The sequence below is a fragment of the Microcebus murinus genome, chromosome 5, assembly GCF_040939455.1.
Source record: "Microcebus murinus isolate Inina chromosome 5, M.murinus_Inina_mat1.0, whole genome shotgun sequence".
Classification (NCBI taxonomy): Eukaryota; Metazoa; Chordata; class Mammalia; order Primates; family Cheirogaleidae; genus Microcebus; species Microcebus murinus.
The window spans coordinates 111,466,587-111,483,778 of record NC_134108.1 but is presented as its reverse complement, the minus strand read 5'-3'; the positions used below and the strand labels follow the sequence as shown (position 1 = coordinate 111,483,778).

General features: G+C 50.8%; 2 protein-coding genes across 2 annotated transcripts; both read right to left on the bottom strand.

Annotated features, from left to right (window-relative positions):
- Positions 1-88: 88 nt before the first annotated feature.
- On the bottom strand, positions 89-1,675 carry FKBPL (FKBP prolyl isomerase like). The gene is made up of 2 exons (XM_012741106.2): positions 1,561-1,675; positions 89-1,235 (listed from the first exon to the last, which is right to left on the bottom strand). Exon 2 carries the CDS (start codon positions 1,160-1,162, stop codon positions 113-115), a length of 1,050 nt encoding a protein of 349 aa, XP_012596560.2. The 5' UTR covers positions 1,163-1,235; positions 1,561-1,675; the 3' UTR covers positions 89-112.
- Positions 1,676-11,114: 9,439 nt separating this feature from the next.
- PRRT1 (proline rich transmembrane protein 1) lies at positions 11,115-15,850 on the bottom strand. The gene is made up of 4 exons (XM_012741112.3): positions 15,754-15,850; positions 14,321-14,859; positions 13,641-13,826; positions 11,115-13,510 (listed from the first exon to the last, which is right to left on the bottom strand). Exons 1-4 carry the CDS (start codon positions 15,770-15,772, stop codon positions 13,334-13,336), a joined length of 921 nt encoding a protein of 306 aa, XP_012596566.1. The 5' UTR covers positions 15,773-15,850; the 3' UTR covers positions 11,115-13,333.
- Between the last annotated feature and the right edge of the window lie 1,342 nt (positions 15,851-17,192).

The window sequence follows — 17,192 nt, the reverse complement described above, 5'->3', positions numbered from 1 at the left end:
AAAGCTGGGAATGGGATATGGGCTGAAACTTTCCCCCTGCTAACCCACCCACAATCTCACAGCACAGACCACAATTTACAGGTTCCTGTCTCTTTTAACATGTAATTTTTAATCAGCCAAACATCTTCCGCAGACCCTGAGCCAGCCCTGCATCCTGTTTTTTCGCCTGAATGACCACCTTCCCCAGCTGCTCCTGGGCTGCCCGGTTTTGGGGATCTATAGCCAGCACCTTCTTGAGGTCAGCAGTTGCTTTTTCCAGGTTCCCAAGGGCAGCCTGGGCAACCCCTCTTCGGTATAAGGCCTTTAAATGGCCAGGCTCCCGCTCTAACACCCGGTCACAGCTCTGGGCTGCCAACTGGGGCTGCCCTAGTAGCAACTGACAGGCAGCCAGATTAGCATGAAGAACAGTTCGTTCTGGAGGGCCAGGTGGGGGTAAAGTCAGCAGCAGGCGAAGAGCTCGTCCATAGCATCGGGCAGCCCCTTCAGGGTTCCCAGCTCGAAATAGTTCTGTCCCCCTTGCACGTTCTTCCGTGGCCAGGGCCTCCTTCTCGCGCGTCTCCAACTCCCAGGAGTCCCAGCCCTCAGTGAAGGAGGCCAGGGTGAGCCTGAAAGGAGGTCCAGAGTGTCCAGGGAACTGAAGCTCTGCTTCCTCACCTTGACACATGGACTCCAAGCATTTCTCTATGAGTTCCCCCCAAGTTTCCTCCCTCCATGGTCCTACACCCATTGTTAGCTCTGTCCAGCCCTCTGGCGGCCCTGACTCAAAAGAAAACCCCAAAGCCAGTACCCGGCAGCGGGAGCCTAGCTTGGGTTTGTCCAAGCCACGGCCACGGATTATTATCTTCTTGACAAAGCTCCCATCGGGACAGTACCAGATATCAGAAGCTTGAAGGGCTTCTGGCATCTCACTGGTTGATCCATGAAACTTATTAGAGTCTCCTTCAAGTTCAGCGACAAGTTTTTCAGTTCCTTGAGTATTCTCTAGAATGTGGCTGGCTGGATCTAGACTCATTCCCAGATCAAGGGTTTCAGTAGGAGGGTATCCGGGTTGCTGCCTAATCTGAATAATTGAATCAAGGTTCTCCTGGGAGTTCTTTTCTCTTTGTTGTTGCAGCTGAGGGGTGTCCTTTTCTCCCATTGGACTGACTGGTGGAGTCTCCATTTGGTTGCCTGGCCCCTTCCACCGTGGGTGAACAGTTTGGTCAGAAAGGAATGGACCCGGTCGAGGTCAGCACCTGAGAAGACAACCAAAACAATGCTAATTGCAGGACTCTTATTTAGACTCTTTCTTGTCCTTTCTCATCCTTCTAAGACTCAGGCCGCTGGTCTTGAAAGTCCGCAATTGTTTTTCCTCCAAAAATCTGTCCTACTCGAGGCTCCGTTCCACCCAGACCTAATTTAGAACTATAAATTCCACAATTCCCTGCGCTTCTGGTAGCCGCCGCAACTACGGACTCCCGGTCGGGTCAATAAGTTCCTGGGGGGGGGGCAAAGCGCCTAGCATAGTGGCAGGAAGCCAGACCATTCGAATCGCCTCTCCTTCTAAAGCCAAGTGCTTACTGAATACGGTCCTCGGAGTCTTTCCCTCGGCGGAGTAGGCGGCCGGGGGACCCCGAGCAGCTGCGAGGGATATTGACAGCTAATCCTGGAGCCCGCGAGATTGAGAGGCCAGTCAAATTCCTGGCAGCCAATCGGAAGGAGGGAGGGGGCTGGTTAGCCCGCCTATCGGGCAAGACGTCACTTCCTCAGCCACTGCGAAGCTCCAGACCGTAGCAACCGAACTAGGCCAAATCGATCCAAACTTGGCGAGGTCCCGCTGGCCAGGTTACCAGTTTAAGAGTCAAAGCGTAGCGAAGCACTTGAAATGGCTCACGCCTGTAATCCTAGCACTCTGGGAGGCCGAGGCGGGCGGATTGCTCGAGGTCAGGAGTTCGAAACCAGCCGGAGGGAGACCTGTCTCTACTAAAGATAGAAAGAAATTAATTGACCAACTAAAAATATATATAGAAAAAATTGGCGGGGCATGGTGCCTGTAGACCCAGCTACTCGGGAGGCTGAGGCAGGAGGACCGCTTGAGCCCAGGAGTGTGAGGTTGCTGTGAACTAGGCTGATGCCATGGCACTCACTCTAGCCTGGGCAACAGAGTGAGACTCTGTATCAAAAAAAAAAAAAAAAAAAAAAGAGAGAGAGAGAGAGAGAGAAGCCCTTGAATATGTTCCTTGGCCCATTCAATCCAAGGTGCTTCATAAAACCTCAGGCCTCTTTCTCTCCAACCTGCTCTATTCCCTTGGGATACCACCTGAGGCTTTTCCTTCCCTTCATATCCATCTTTGCCTCTCAAGCCCTCCTCCGTCAAGAAATCTTTCAAGAAATCTTAGACTATACTTTTCTAACCTTAAAATGTATACACATCACTGGGAAACTTGTTAAATTGCAGAATATGATTAGGAACTCTGGGATGGTGCCTGTGATTCTGCATTTCAGCAAGCTTCTGGATAATGCTGATGCTGCTGGTCCATGAACCACCACACTTTGAATAGCATGATTCTAGAATAACCTCATCCCATTCTCTTCTCCCCTTGCTTTGTGCCTCTTCAGTTTGTCCTACATTTGGCATATATAACTGGTATAACCTGCTCCACTGGAGGTAGCAGGTCCTCCTCCTCCTAATAGAAGATGTAGATCCCTTTTGTGATTCAGCCTTGCTCATTCAGCTACCTGTACCAGCTGGGCCACCACAGCTCTTCAGGGACGAAGAATCCCACTTTCAGTACCTCCCTTTGACTCCTGCAGTTTGCTTTTTAACACCCCACCACTGTGCCTAAGACTACAAGAACCATGCAAGGGCCGGGTGTGGTGGCTCACGCCTGTAATTCTAACACTCTGGGAGGCCGAGGCGGGCAGATTGCTCAAAGTCAGAAGTTCGAAACCAGCCTGAGCAAGAGTGAGACCCTGTCTCTACTATAAATAGAAATTAGCCAGGCATGGTGGCGCATGCCTGTAGTCCCAGCTACTTGGGAGGCTGAGGCAGAAGGATTGCTTGAGTCCAGGAGTTTGAGGTTGCTGTGGGCTAGGCTGACGCCACGGCACTCACTCTAGCCTGGGCAACAAAGCAAGACTCTGTCTCAAAAAAAAAAAAAAAAAAAAAAAATAGAACCATGCAAGGACAGCCAAGAGGGGAGGCAGTTTCATCATTAGCCACAAACTTGTGTCAGGACAGTCCTCTCCTGTTTTGTGTTAAGCCCCAGATCACTAACCTAGACTTTTTTTCTTCAGGTTTTATTTCTGGGGTCTGAGCCAAAGTACCTTAGCCTACTGCCACTCTCCCCATGGCTAATTACTCTGATTCTTGGAATCCCTGGGATGCTATTGAAAATTAATCCATCTCTTCTCCCTCCCTCTTCCCCCTCTTCATTTTAGGGATTTCTAGGAAAGGCAGGCAGTCTAGAATGAGTCCCAAAATGCTTAATACACCCTAAGCCTGGACAAATATTGCTAATTTGCATTATGTATGTTTTGACTGACAGTGTCACTCCAATGACTCTTGAAAGATTAGCTTCTCTCAATTAAAAGAAACTACTCTGCTACAAATGTATTGCTTTGTAATGTCTTCTTGTTGCTTTGTGTGTGTATGATTTGGTTCCAGCAGACTCAACAGGGCAGGGGCTTTGTCTCCATTTCTTTTGTGTTTATCTTCTCCATTCATTCAACAAATCTTTATTGAGCACCTGCTATGTACCAAGCTGCATATTAGGGACAGGGGATACACAGATGAATGAGACAGACATACTTATAGCCCTCATGGAACTCAGGTTAGATCTTTAATGAAGATCTTTAACCTAGCCCTGAGGTTTTATCTTGGAGCACCCTGGATTGAATGGGCCAAGGAACAGACAGGGGATAACCCCTGCTAGGAGCTCCAAACATGGAGATAGTAGCACAGGAGGGCCTGAGATCACCCAATCAAAGGACTGCCATCACTATCATTTACTACCACCCCCACCATTCTCCACTCAATCCTCATTCACCCTAGTTTCCCATTCAAAGACTTCTCTGCTTATAGTGTGGACAAGAAGAGTAAGTTGTATTACAGGTGTATGAAGAAGTGTGAGATGCTATAAGAGTGAGTGATAAGGGATGAGGGAACATTTCTTGAGGATGAGACATTTTTTGCTACCATCTAAAAAATGAATTGGATTTCAACATATGTATTTTTTGGAGGAAAAAAATAAGAATGAATTGGAGCTGAACCTCAGAAAACACTCCTGTATGCCCACATTGAGAAACACTGAATCAAACAGTCAATTTTGTCACCATTGGACTATAAATGCAAATACAAACATAGGCACTGAAACCCCTAAAGAAACTAATTCAAGTCACCATGAATTAAAATGTTTTTATTTTTAAAAACATGACCCATCAAGATGAAAGCACAAAATATTAAAGTTTTAGAAGAGGACTAAGAGGTCCTCAGGGAAGACATCCATGACTCCGTAGATTTCGCTATGTCTCAACTTGACAAATGCAGGATTAGGAAGGGGCCAAACTGTTGAAGACTCAGAAATGAAAAAGAGGTAGCACCTTTATTTTTGGATGAGATGCTACCTGAAAAAATTTGAAAAAAAAAAGAAAGAAAAGAATGGGAAAGAGTATAGACTCTCCCCCAAAGTGTAGGCACAGTGAATGTTGACTGACTCACACTCACACTCCTTGTTCCCTCCCAGCTCCCTATCCCTTGAGTCTAATTTTGCCAGAGCTCAGCTCTCTGGAGGTCGTCACTGAGAAACCAGGACCAAAGAGAGAAACAAACCAGAGGAGTACATCCCCAGGCTTGGCCAGAGAACATGGGGCCTGAGAAAGACACAATAAGAGGATGACAAATGAAAAACTGCTTATCTGTTGGGACAGGCGTGGACTGGGGAGTAGTGTCTCTCTCCTTTCTCTTCCCCTAGAGATTTGAGAATGGCATGGAAGAAGAGCAGGCTTGAGGAGAAGAGATGAAAGTGAATCTTCTTTCCCAAGTGACAGGATCCAATCCCTTTCTCTCACCTCTCTTCCTTTGGTGTTGCAGGAACTAATCTCACCAACACCCCCAGAAGTTATATGGATGCAAGTGCAAATGGACTTGACTTACCTTGTGCCCAAGACCTTTCCTAGCCTCAGGTGAGAGGGATGGGAGGGAGGAGCACACAGGAACCTCTGGAAAAGTGAGATTCTGGGTTAAGAAGGTCAAAGAGACATCTGGGAGAATGGAAGGACTTGGCAGGGGTACAGATTCTACTCCCTGTGATTGTGGAAAGTGAACCCCTTTCTCCCTCCCAGTCCTTGCAAGGGGTCCTTAATGCCTTTCTGAAGACCAGTCTGAGGGGAAACCTCACATTTGACAAATTTCTGAGGATTTTTACCTGTGAATAAGTATATTTACATCTCACCTGGAGTCACTTCCCTCCCTCCTTGTTTCTGAGTCCCTTCCTTCCAAGTGGCTCAGAGGAGCTGACTATACTCGGCTACTCTCCTTGCTCTATCCCATAAAGGCATCGTTTTGCCTTTGTTAAAGATCTAACCTGATTTTCTGCCATTAATTTACAATCATAGATGGAAAGAGAAAAGAAAAATTAGAAAAATAAAATTTTTTTAAAATAAAGAAAAGATCTAACCTGAGACAGTGCAAGGAGAGGTTCAGGAGCTGGTGGTTGTTCCATCTTGTCCATGGACACAGAGAGTATATGACACTTGCCCTCTAAATGACTGAAGTAAGATTATTTTCTTATTCATTCAATAATCTTTACTGAATACTCAAAATACATCAGTGAGATATGGAGACAAGTACAGAAGATCTCCACCAGGATTCATATTAGCGAATGCTCCAGATGCAAGAGAAACAGTGATTAAGTGGGGCGGGAAAGCCATTTCCAACCAGGGGTGATCTGAAAGGCACCATGGAGAGGCTCAGAGGTGAGCCTTGGAAGGCGGCTCTAACTTTGGCACGCAGGAATTGAAGGGATTTGTCGCCTGTAGAGGAAGCAGCACAAGGCAGGAGAGGTAAGGACACCCAAGATAATTTATTTCCAGCTTGTCAATCTCAGCTTTCCCAGGGTCTCCCAATACTGGGCATGCTGTCTTGTCGCCATGCACTGAGCCGGTTGGACGTTTTTACACTCTCACATTTCAGATTCACCACGCGGAATTATATGCTGCACTTGCCCTACCATTTATCGTGAGCATGAGAGATAAAAATTCTAGCTTTCCAAAGGCTAAATAAGTTGCCCCTCTGTTTAGCTTTGGTAGTCTTTGTGGTTTTTAGTTCTGCTGTGATTGTGTCTAAATTGTTCATCCCTCCTCTTTACTCCCAAAGCATTTTGTGCTTCCCTGACAGGCAGGGCTTTCCTACAGGAGGCAATGAAAGGCAGCCTTTTGGCAGTGAAGTGTTTCATGGTGAGAATTTCCTCAACACTGACCATGCATTATGGCCACAGTATCAGGCACTGTGCTAAGTGTCTCATATATATTATCGCATTTTCCCCTTGCACAACTTTATGAGCTCCTTATTCAAGGAAACTTTATAGAGGCCGGCTTTGTGCCAAGCACAGTGGTGTGTGCTGGGAATAAGGCAGTGGGAAAAAGCCCTGAATCTCTGGTTGCTTTCATTCAAGTAAAGATGATAGGCAGTAAACATCAATTAATAAAATATAATACGGGCCGGGTGCGGTGGCTCACGCCTGTAATCCTAGCACTCTGGGAGGCCGAGGAGTGTGGATCACTTGAGGTCAGGAGTTCGAAACCAGCCTGAGCAAGAGCGAGACCCTGCCTCTACTATAAATAGAAAAAAATTAATTGGCCAACTGAAAATATATAGAAAAAAATTAGCCGGGCATGGTGGCACATGCCTGTAGTCCCAGCTACTCGGGAGGCTGAGGCAGAAGAACTGCTTAAGCCCAGGAGTTTGAGGTTGCTGTGAGCTAAACTGATGCCATGGCACTCTAGCCCGGGCAACAGAGTGAGACTCTGTCTCCAAAAAATAAAATAAATAAAATAAAATATAATATGATGTAAGGCAGTAACAAGTGCTATGAACACAATGAAACAGGGTAAGAGAGTGGATAGCAGATTCTAGCAGGTGTGTGTGGTGCTATATTTAATTGCGAGATCAGTTAGCAAAAGCCACCTTGTGGAGCTGATATTTGTGCAAAGACATAAATGATGTAAGGGGGCGGCCATGCAAATATCTGGAGGAAGAGTGTCCTGGAAGAGAAAAAGGGAGTGCAAAGGCCCTGAGGCAGGAAGACATTGGGTTTTGTTATGCCAAATTCACAGCAAAAAGGAGAGCAGGATAGGCAGAGCAGAGCAAGCAAGGGAAGGAGTGGTGGAGGTGCAGCCAGGAAGGTGGGGGGAGCAGGGCCAGGCAGGCTTCATAGGCTGCAGGAAAGACTTTGTGTTTTGTTCTAACTGTGATCAGGGGCCATCAGAGGGTTTTGAGCAGGTATATGTTATCATCTGATAAATTAAAGATCTGATTTCTGCATAGAGGATAAACTATATCAGTCAAAAATGGTAGCAGAAAATCCAATTAAGGGGCTAGTCCTGGCACAGTGGTAGCATGGGAGCTTAGATTAGGGTAGAGGAGAGGGCCAAGGATAGAGTCTTGAGTCCTTCCAATAAACATTTAGGGGTCTGGGCTGGGTGGGGTGGCTCATGCCTATAATCCCAGTACTTTGGGAGGCCAAAGTTGGGAGGATCACTTGAGGCCAGGAGTTCAAGACCAGCTCTGGGCAACATAGTGAGACACTGTCTCTATGAAAACAAAAGGAAAAAACAGCTGGTCAGCTGGTGTGGTGGCCTGCCTGTAGTCCTAGCTGCTCAGGAGGCTGAGGCAGAAGGATTACTTTAGCCCAGAAGTTTGAGGATACCGTTGGCTAGGCTGATGCCATTGCACTCTAGCCTGGGCAACACAGTGAGACCCTGTCTCAAAAAAAAAAAAAAAAAAAAAAGCTAAATTTTGTCTATTTCTCCTTGCAATTAATTAAAAGAAAAAAAATAATATTTGAGAACGGTCTGTAAAAACTGAGAAGGATCAGCAAATAAGGAACTGGGGAATACTTTCTGTAGTTGGATCCAGAGAGAGTATTTGAAGTGGAGAAAGCATCTGAGCATTTGCAGTAGGAGGAAGTGACCAACTCTATCAAATGTTGCTGGTGGGTCTAGACTAGGATTTGTTAACCTTAGCACTATTGACATTTTGGGCTGGATAATTCTCTCTCTCTTTTTTTTTTTTTTTTTTGAGACAGAGTCTCGATTTGTTGCCCAGGCTAGAGTGAGTGCTGTGGCATCAGCCTAGCTCACAGCAACCTCAAACTCCTGGGTTCAAGCAATCCTTCTGCCTCAGCCTCCTGAGTAGCTGGGACTACAGGCATGCGCCACCATGCCTGGCTAATTTTTTCTATATATATTAGTTGGCCAATTAATTTCTTTCTATTTTTAGTAGAGATGGGTTCTCGCTCTTGCTCAGGCTGGTTTCGAACTCCTGACCTTGAGCAATCCGCCAGCCTCGGCCTCCCATAATGCTAGGATTACAGGCGTGAGCCACCACCCCTGGCCTGGGCTGGATAATTCTTTATCATGTCCTCATGTTGCAGCATGTTTAGCAGCATACCTGGCTTCTGCTCATTAGATGCTAGGGGCACCTTCTCAGTTGTGATGACTGAAAACATCTCTAGACATTGCTAAATGTCCCTGGGGGTGGCATGGGAGGATCACTCACTCTTGAAAACCACATGATCAAGATGTTCCCCAGGCTGGGCTCAGTTCCCCAGTGCTGTAATCCTAGCACTCTGGGAGGCTGAGGCGGGCAGATTGCTTGAGGTCAGGAGTTCGAAACCAGCCTGAGCAAGAGCGAGACCCCGCCTCTACTATAAATAGAAAGAAATTAATTGGCCAACTAAAAATATACATATAGCTACTCAGGAGGCTGAGGCAGGAGGATCGCTTGAGCCCAGGAGTTTGAGGTTGCTGTGAGCTAGGCTGATGCCATGGCACACTGGCCCGGACAAAGAGTGAGACTCTGTCTCAAAAAAAAAAAAAAAAAAAAGTAACTTGCTAACATTGTTGAAGCCCCCTGGATGTCCCTCTGCAGTCAAACTCTTACTGACAAGGGATAAGCACTATTCTGAATGTTTTACTGTTACTATATACATCGGTAGCAAATACAAGGTATATTATTATAGCATGTTTGTATGATGATGGGAATATTTCAGCAAAGAGGGGAAAACCAATTATGCGATATAGAGGGGGTAATTTCAGAGTCCCGTGGGAAGGACCCCAGGGCACAGATGGGGGCTGGGAGCAGGTCAGATGCTCTGCCTCCCTGGCAGAGATGCAGGTAGGCTGGTGGCTTTGGGGTGGGACTATGAGGAAGTTCTTGTCTGAAAATTTCTATTTTCTCACTGAAATGGGAAGAAAGGTTATTATCTTGTGAAATTGTGGTCTCAGATTTGGGGGATGTGAACCAACTAAGGAAAGAAGTGTGGGCTGGCAGGCAACCCGGAGGGCCCACGGGCAGCGAGCCCACTCAGTATGACTGTGGGTGCCCCGAGGTATGGGGTGCAGGTGTGGAGCGGGTAGAGTGGGATTTAACCAGGGGTAAAATGTGTCAGAGGGAGAGGGGCCAAAAGTGTGGTGAGAGGTGATTGCATGTGGAACAGCTACACAGGAGGCTAAGGCAGGAGGATCACTTGAGCCCAGAAGTATGAAGTTGTAGTGAGTTATGATGATGCCACTCAGGGTGACAGAGAGAGACTCTGTCTCAAAAAAAAAAAAAAAAAAAAGCCCTATTTGAAGCCACCTTTTGGTCTCTCCCTTCCTCTCTGTCAGGATGGTCCCTGCTGGTGTCTCTAAGCCTAGGATTTGGAATCATCTAGGCATGTCTTAAATATTGATGCCTTAGTCCCACCCCCAGAGATTCTGATTTAATTGGTCTAGGATTCGACCTGGGCTTTGGGACTTTTAAATGTTCCTCAGAGGATTCTAATGTGTATCCAGGGGTAAGAACCATTGCTCCAAGGAATGCCTGGGGCTGTATTTAGAAACCCATCTGCTTTAATACCACCCAGAGGGCAAGTGAGATCTTGCTGGAGTAAAGAATGAATTGATCTGGGCCTTGAAGGCTAGATAAAATTTCACCAAGGAGAGAGGCGGATGTGAAGAGGAGGAGAACAAAGAACAGAAGCCTGGAGGTGGTCTGAAGCTCACAACAAGCTGTAAACAATGCGGTTTATAATAAATAAGCAGAGACTGAGGAAGGAGGTCTAAGATTTGAGAGCAATCGGGCAAATACCTGGAGATAGCAATGATGAGTAATTCAATTTGTTTGGAAATTAGGTTGAACAGAGAAGCTGGATGATTTTAAATTACGGAAAGAGTTAAAAAGGCCAGATTGAAATTTTTTAAATAATTGAGTAAGCAGTAGGGAACCTGAGAGGCTTTTGAGCAGTGGAGTTGCATATGAGTGTGTTTAGGGAGGCTAATCTAACAGCAGTGGCCAGGGAGACGTGGCACCGGGCAGGCAGTAGGGAGACCTGCTGGGGAAGCTGTTGCAATGTACCTAGATGAGGTAATTTTTCCGGCAAGGGCTGGGAAAAAGTTAAAGATACCATGGTAGAATTAACTGGGTCTGAGAGCACACCAAAAGTAAGGCAGAGGGGAGGTGGAGGAGGCAGCAAGTTTTCAGATAAGGAAGGGTGATGGGGACAATGGTGCCATACATGGAGACAGGGAAGGAGGTTTTGGTGGCATTTCATCAGTTTAGTGTGGAACATGCTGATTTTGCGAACCAGCAGCATGGTCTGTTTGTCTGGGTTCCTCCGCAGGCACTGGACACGTGTCTGCATGTGACACACAGGCTAGAGAAGCATTTGGTTAGAGATGATGGCCCAGGTGAATGGATGAACTTTTTTTTTTTTTTTGAGACAGAGTCTCGCTTTGTTGCCCAGGCTAGAGTGAGTGCCGTGGCTTCAGCCTAGCTCACAGCAACCTCAAACTCCTGGGCTCAAGCGATCCTACTGCCTCAGCCTCCCAAGTAGCTGGCACTACAGGCGTGTGCCACCATGCCCGGCAAATTTTCTTGTATATATATTTTTAGTTGACCAATTAATTTCTTTCTATTTATAGTAGAGACGGGGTCTCGCTCTTGCTCAGGCTGGTTTCGAACTCCTGACCTTGAGCAATCCGCCCGCCTCGGCCTCCCAGAGTGCTAGGATTACAGGCGTGAGCCACCACGTACGGCCATGGATGAACTTTTTAAGGGAAAGTCTCAGAGAAGGAAAGAATCCAGAGACAGACACTTAACACGAGAAGGCAGGAGAAAAAGCAAAGGGGAAGGGCAGAGGAAGGATAATGGGGGGAGGGAGGAGATAACATGTCCATGAACCTGGAGATGTGATGTGGGGATTCCAGGGTCAAGGGACAAACATGGCAGAGTTCAGAGAGGCAGAGTACCATGAAAATGCCACTAATTTGTGCTCCTCTGGTAACCTCTGACCATTGGGTGCCATTTGAGAGTGGGTCTCAGTAGAGTAGGGAGTAAAATATTTCAAGGAGTCAAGAAATAGTGGGTATGAAAGAAAGGCAGACACAGACACATCTCTGTTAGTAATACTCCCCTATTCGAGAAAAAAAAAGGTGTTTAGGCGTGAGGAAGTAGAAGCTGCAAACATGGATTCTTTTTCCATAAGTTTGGTAAGGTAGGTACATTAAGTATGAAACATCCAAAGGAGAACCCATGATATCCATGTCTAACCCCTCCCTCCTCCCATGTCTCCTATTAGTCATGGCTTCCCTTCTAGACTGTAAGCTCCATGAGGTCAGGGGTCGAGCCTGCTGTCCAGGCAGATGTCTCGCCAGTACCCTGCATGGAGTTTGCATGTTGTATCAATGCATAAATTCAGGGTAGGACCCTGTCTTGCCCATGGCTTCTGTCACCCCCTAATTGCCACCTCCCTCCCAAAGAGGCCTCAGGGTAGGAGAGGGCACTTAGCCCCAGGGAGACTTGAGAGGCCATGGACCTCCGCCCTGGGGCCTCCACAGTTCTTTGTCCTTTTTGCCTGATACAGTAGGCCAGGTGAGGCTCTAATCCAAGTTGTCTGCTGCCCTCCAGCCCGCAGCCGGGAACAGCTATGGGCAGCTGGCATCTTTTTCCTGCCTCTGTCACCCTGCCCTTAACCGACTTCTTCACAATGGTCTGCCCTCGTCTTTCCTCTTGCCTTCCTGGAGTTCTGGGGACAGTAGGGAGTGGAAAGGGGGTGCTGGGGAAGGAAAGGCCCACTGACAGTAGGCCGAAGGTCTTCCCTGGCAGGCTCCCTGTGGGCCCCATGTTTGTGTGTCCTTCTGGTGGTCTGGGCATCTGCCTCTCCCGCTTTGGTCTCTGTCGGCTTTCTTTTTTTCCCTGAAAGAGGAGATGAAGGATAGTGAAAGAGGGAACCAAAAGGGCAGGGTCTTCATGGGGCCACAGTCTTTGGAATTGCGGGCGACACAGCCACGAAGTCTCTTTAATATTGTCGTTCGGAAGTTCACGCACACGCACACACAGATCAGAACAAGGCGGGATCGCCCAGGGGAACCGAGAGCCGGCTGGCTCTCCTCTGGGATTGGGAGGTCCATATCCTGGATTCCCCTCAGCCGGCTGCCCGGGTTGGAATGGGTGGAAGGGCGTATTTACAGAGAACAGGACATGTTTCTTATCCCAGGAAGAAGGGTCCTAAACCAGGAACTTTCCAAATGTCATTCCAAAAACAACAAAAGGAGAGGTTCTGGGATTAGCAAGAAAATAGGCAGAGGCGTGGGTGGAGGAGGGATGAAACTGTACTTGGAAAAAACGGGAGTGCGCGCGGGGCGCGGCTACCCGGGAGCCGGGTCCCCCTGGGAATGAAGAGAAGACCCCCGCGAAGAAAAGAAGGCGGAGCCTGCCGACCTGGAGGCGGGGTTTGTTGGGGTTGGGGCGGAGCCTATAGAGGCGGCGGGTCTCTGGGGACCTGAGCGAGGGTGTTCGGCCTGTGGCGCTGTACTTTGAGGGGTGGGAGCCTGGAGCAACTGTGGGCCGAGCGTCTGGCCGGGATCCCCAAAAGCGGCGTCCCTAGGGGTGTGGGCTTTAGGGGGGTTCCTGAGGAACTGAATTCGGAGCTTGCTCGAAAGGTGAGAGGTTCCCTGGAGGCCGAGTTTAAGAAGTGGCGAAGTCCGACGGCCCCGGAGGCGGGTGTGCAGGGCACCCACCGGGTCCGCGGCAAGGTTCAGAACGCGCCCGGGAGGTCGAGGGGCGCAGGGTGGGGCCGGGCTGGGGGCGTTTTTAGGGATCCCAGTAGTTCTCGTGGTGCTGCGCGGCGATGATGATGACCACGGTGAGGATGGTACAGAGCACCATGGCCGCGATGCCCACAGCCAGGGAGATGAAGGAGAAGTTCCGGGCCTCGCGGGACGCTATCTCGGCCGACACCATGTCTCCGCGGGCCAAGGCCGTGCGCACCTACGGGCATGGGGTGGGCGAAGTGTAAGAGCTGCGGCTCCGCTCAAAGGCCTCAGCCTCCCTCTAAAATCATCCCCAGAGGCCCAGCGCTCCCGGACTGAGAGGAACCGAGCGAGCCCCGCCGCCCCACCTGCACTGCCTTGAAGATGGCGATGATGCCGGTCGGCCAGAAGCAGCAGATGGTGGTCAGCACCGCGATCGGCATGTAGTCGTGCGGCGGGCGCCTCGGCTCCAGGAGGGCCAGCCCGGGGCCCTGTGGCGGCGGCGGGAGAGTCGAGGTCACTCCCGTCCCCCCTGGAGTCCCGCCTGCATAGGGCTGTGGAAGGAAAGTTGGGGAGAAGGGACGTCACTCTGACCCTCTCCCAGCTGACCAGCGTTGGGCGGCTGGCAAAGCGGCTTCAAAGACACCTTTCTTACCTGTTGCTTCTCAAAGAAATGATCGCCTACTACCCTTCCCAGACACCCATAAATTCTGCCGAGGCCCCTCTCCTCCTGTCGCTGTATCATTAACCTCCATACTCTTGGGGGTCTTTACACTGTCTTCCCCAAGGCAGGGTCGCACCCGGGCTGTCCGGGCCCCACTTCAGACCTTGTTTCTTCCCTACAGACCCCCCTACCCACGCGCCCCCATTCCCAAGTCTTTCCTCTGCGCCTCCTGTCTCAGGCTCTGTCCTCTCTAGGGCTAGTCCCAGGAACACCACCTGTTCCCTGGCCCTCTTTCTCCATCCCACCAGCCCCCACTGTGTCCCCAGTTTCAAGTCCTGTTCCACCGTGTCTCCCTCCTCCCACACCCGTCTGCCCTGCACTCACCGTGCCCACCGGGTAGACCGGCACGTAAGCAGTGCAGGGCTGCAGCTGCAGGGGGTACCCGGGCGCTACGTAGCCCCCCAGCGGCAGCGTGCCCACCGCCCCCGCGTGCGTGGGCACCACGAAGCCCGGGGTCTGTGCAGCCTGGGCTGGCGCCGGCGGGGGCGGGGCGGCGGCGGCGGGCGGCGGCGGGGGAAGTGGGCCCTCGAAGCGAGTCTCCTGCAGGTAAGGGTCGGGTGGCATGCGGGGCAAGGTAGCGCAGCCGGGCGGGGGCGCCCCAGCGGCAGGGCCGGGCGGGGCGTGGTGTGGGGGCCGCGGCAGCGTGGCGGAGGACGAGGGGCCACGCTGAGCGGTGGCTGCGGAAGAGGCCAGGCCACCTGCCCCTAAGCGCGGGAGGGTGGCGGTGCCGGACTGGTGGTAGTGGTGGTGGTGGTGATGGTGCGAGGAAGGGGCTGCCTGTGGGGGTGGGGCCGGGGGTTCGGCCGGAGGCTGAGGGGCATTGTAGGGCGGTGGAGAAGTATGAGGGACTGAGTCTGGGAGTCCTGGGGCAATGAGCCCAGGAGAGGATAGGGAAGAGTTAAGGCAGACAGCGATGAGATGAGGAGGGGTAAGGGGAGACACAGCGGGTCAAGGATGGAGAGAGATAATGGGGGGCGGTGGGGAGGAGAGAGAGACAGGTGAGAAGCCATCTCTCATTTGAGGGGCAAGAGAGGGGCTGATATCTAGGCCATCTGCACCCCCTTCCTCCTCTCGATCTAGTTTGAGGTCGCAACTCTCCTCTGCTCTCCGCCTCCGTCTTTGCCAGCGCGCACACAGCCCTCACTGGCAGAGAGCAGAGAGCGTCTTCCATGCTTTGCCATGGCTGCCTTTGGGCTGGCCTATCCGACCCAGTCCTGTGTATGCATATGTGTAGACATGCAGTCCTGTGTTAATATGTGCTCAATGCAACAGCTGTAGAAACACATGTGGGATGGCATGTTCCACTCTGCCTTCCTTCAGTGGGGAGAGAGTGCCCTAGACTCTGGGGATCTCGGGACCTCTTTTAGAGACGAGAAAGAAGACTCCTCTGGATTTTACTCCCCTGACAACCCCCAATGTGATCACGTCTCCATATTTCCCCTCTGGACTTCTCCATGCCAGCCTGAGACTGTCCATCTGTCATTCCCAATGATGCTGTCCCTGCAGTACCTGGCCGATGCTAGCCACTCCGTACCTCCTTCATCCTCTCAACCTGCCCTCTGCCATGCTGTTGGCAAGGGGCAGGAGCTGAGACTGGAAGGAGGAAAGGAAGAGGAGGGGTGGGGGTGTTGAGAGCTGGAGAGAGGGGGATGAAACAGGACCACCGCTAGGGAGGGGTACTGATGGGGGTTGGGGCAAGGGTGGGGAGAGTTAGGAAACGGTGGAGAGGGCAGGAGATTTTGTTATTGTTTTTTTACCTGACTTTTCGGATGACATGCCTGCGGTCTGGCTGGGACAGGATCCCTGCAGCCTGAGTCGGGGTGGGGTGGGGGGGTGGTCCGGCTGGCTCCCGAGTCTGGGTGCCCGATGGCGCAGATGGCAGCAGCACCGAGATGGAGAGATGGAGGCAGCTGCGGGGGGCGGAGGGAGAGCGGGGAGGGGGGGAGCTTAAAGGGACCGAGGCGAGGGAGGGGAGCGTTTCCGACGTTGTCCCCTCTCGTTTCAGACGTTCTCCCCTCTAGGTCTCTCCCGACTCCGACTCCCGGACCACCTCTCTCCTCTTCTCACCCCGGCATTCAAGCTCCCAGTTTAGGCTCCCTTGGAGTTGTCATGGAAACGGAGGCAAGACCAGGCGAGCGGGTGGGACTAAGGAAAGGAAGGAGGGAGACTGAACTCTCTAGAGTTTCCCCCTTCAAGATTATCTGTAGTGATTATATTGTGGGAGGAAGTGAGCAGGTTCTCAGTGGATTCAATACCCCAATTCCCTCTAGACCTGGTTCACTCCGACAGGTCTTCCCCACCTTAGCTTTCTTCAGTTTCCTGCAAGATGCCAGGATCTTCTACCAAATCTTTGGCCCTAGTGTCCTCCTCTTTAGAGGAGATGAATAACTGTGTGAGAGAGAATTGTGCAGAGTTGAGAACTGAGATGGTTTGTAAAGTTCCCAGGATAAGGTGGACCTGCCACCCTGGCAGTGCAGTGGGGGGTTCAGGTCTGGAATTCTGTCCGCCTGGGAAGAGGGAGGGAGGGAGAGAGAGAGAGTTGGGGGGGGTGGAGTGAGGGGATGCATAGATACCTTCTTCATCCAGGATTAAGGAGCTGGAGCTCTCTGTGGGGGATGCGGTGGGGACAACTGCTCATTTCCGGCAGCTGGTTTGGGACTATGTGCCTACTGCCCCATTCTCCCCTTGCTGGTTGGGCTGCTTAGCGTTCCTTGCCCGGTCAGTGTTCAGATCCATTCCCTAAATCGCCCCACTCCCACCCACCACTGCCACCAAGATGCACCGCCACTTCCTGAGTCACAGCGTTATTGCAGTCTTTTATTTGCCTATTACATCTTGGGAGCGCGTGGGTGGGGTGAGGATCGCCAGTCTACCGAGATTTATACCAGTTGGGTTTTTTGCAACAACACAGCCAGAGAATCATTATCCCTCCCCCCACCCCATGTTTAGACTAGTACTTCCCAGACCCTGGATGCAGCAGAAGCTCTCCGGGCCGGGCCGTGTCCCCCCAGTCAGTGTCCGGGCGGAGGCCACAGAGCAGTGGAGAGACCCTCGCCTGAACCAGTCCCAGGATTTAGCTCATGGCCTCATACCAGTCGGGCTGGATTCTCAGGCGTTTGCTTGAGCCCCTAACCCCTTACCCCACCTCATCCTCACTTTACACAACGCTGGGCGCAAATTGGTTAGATTGGGAGAG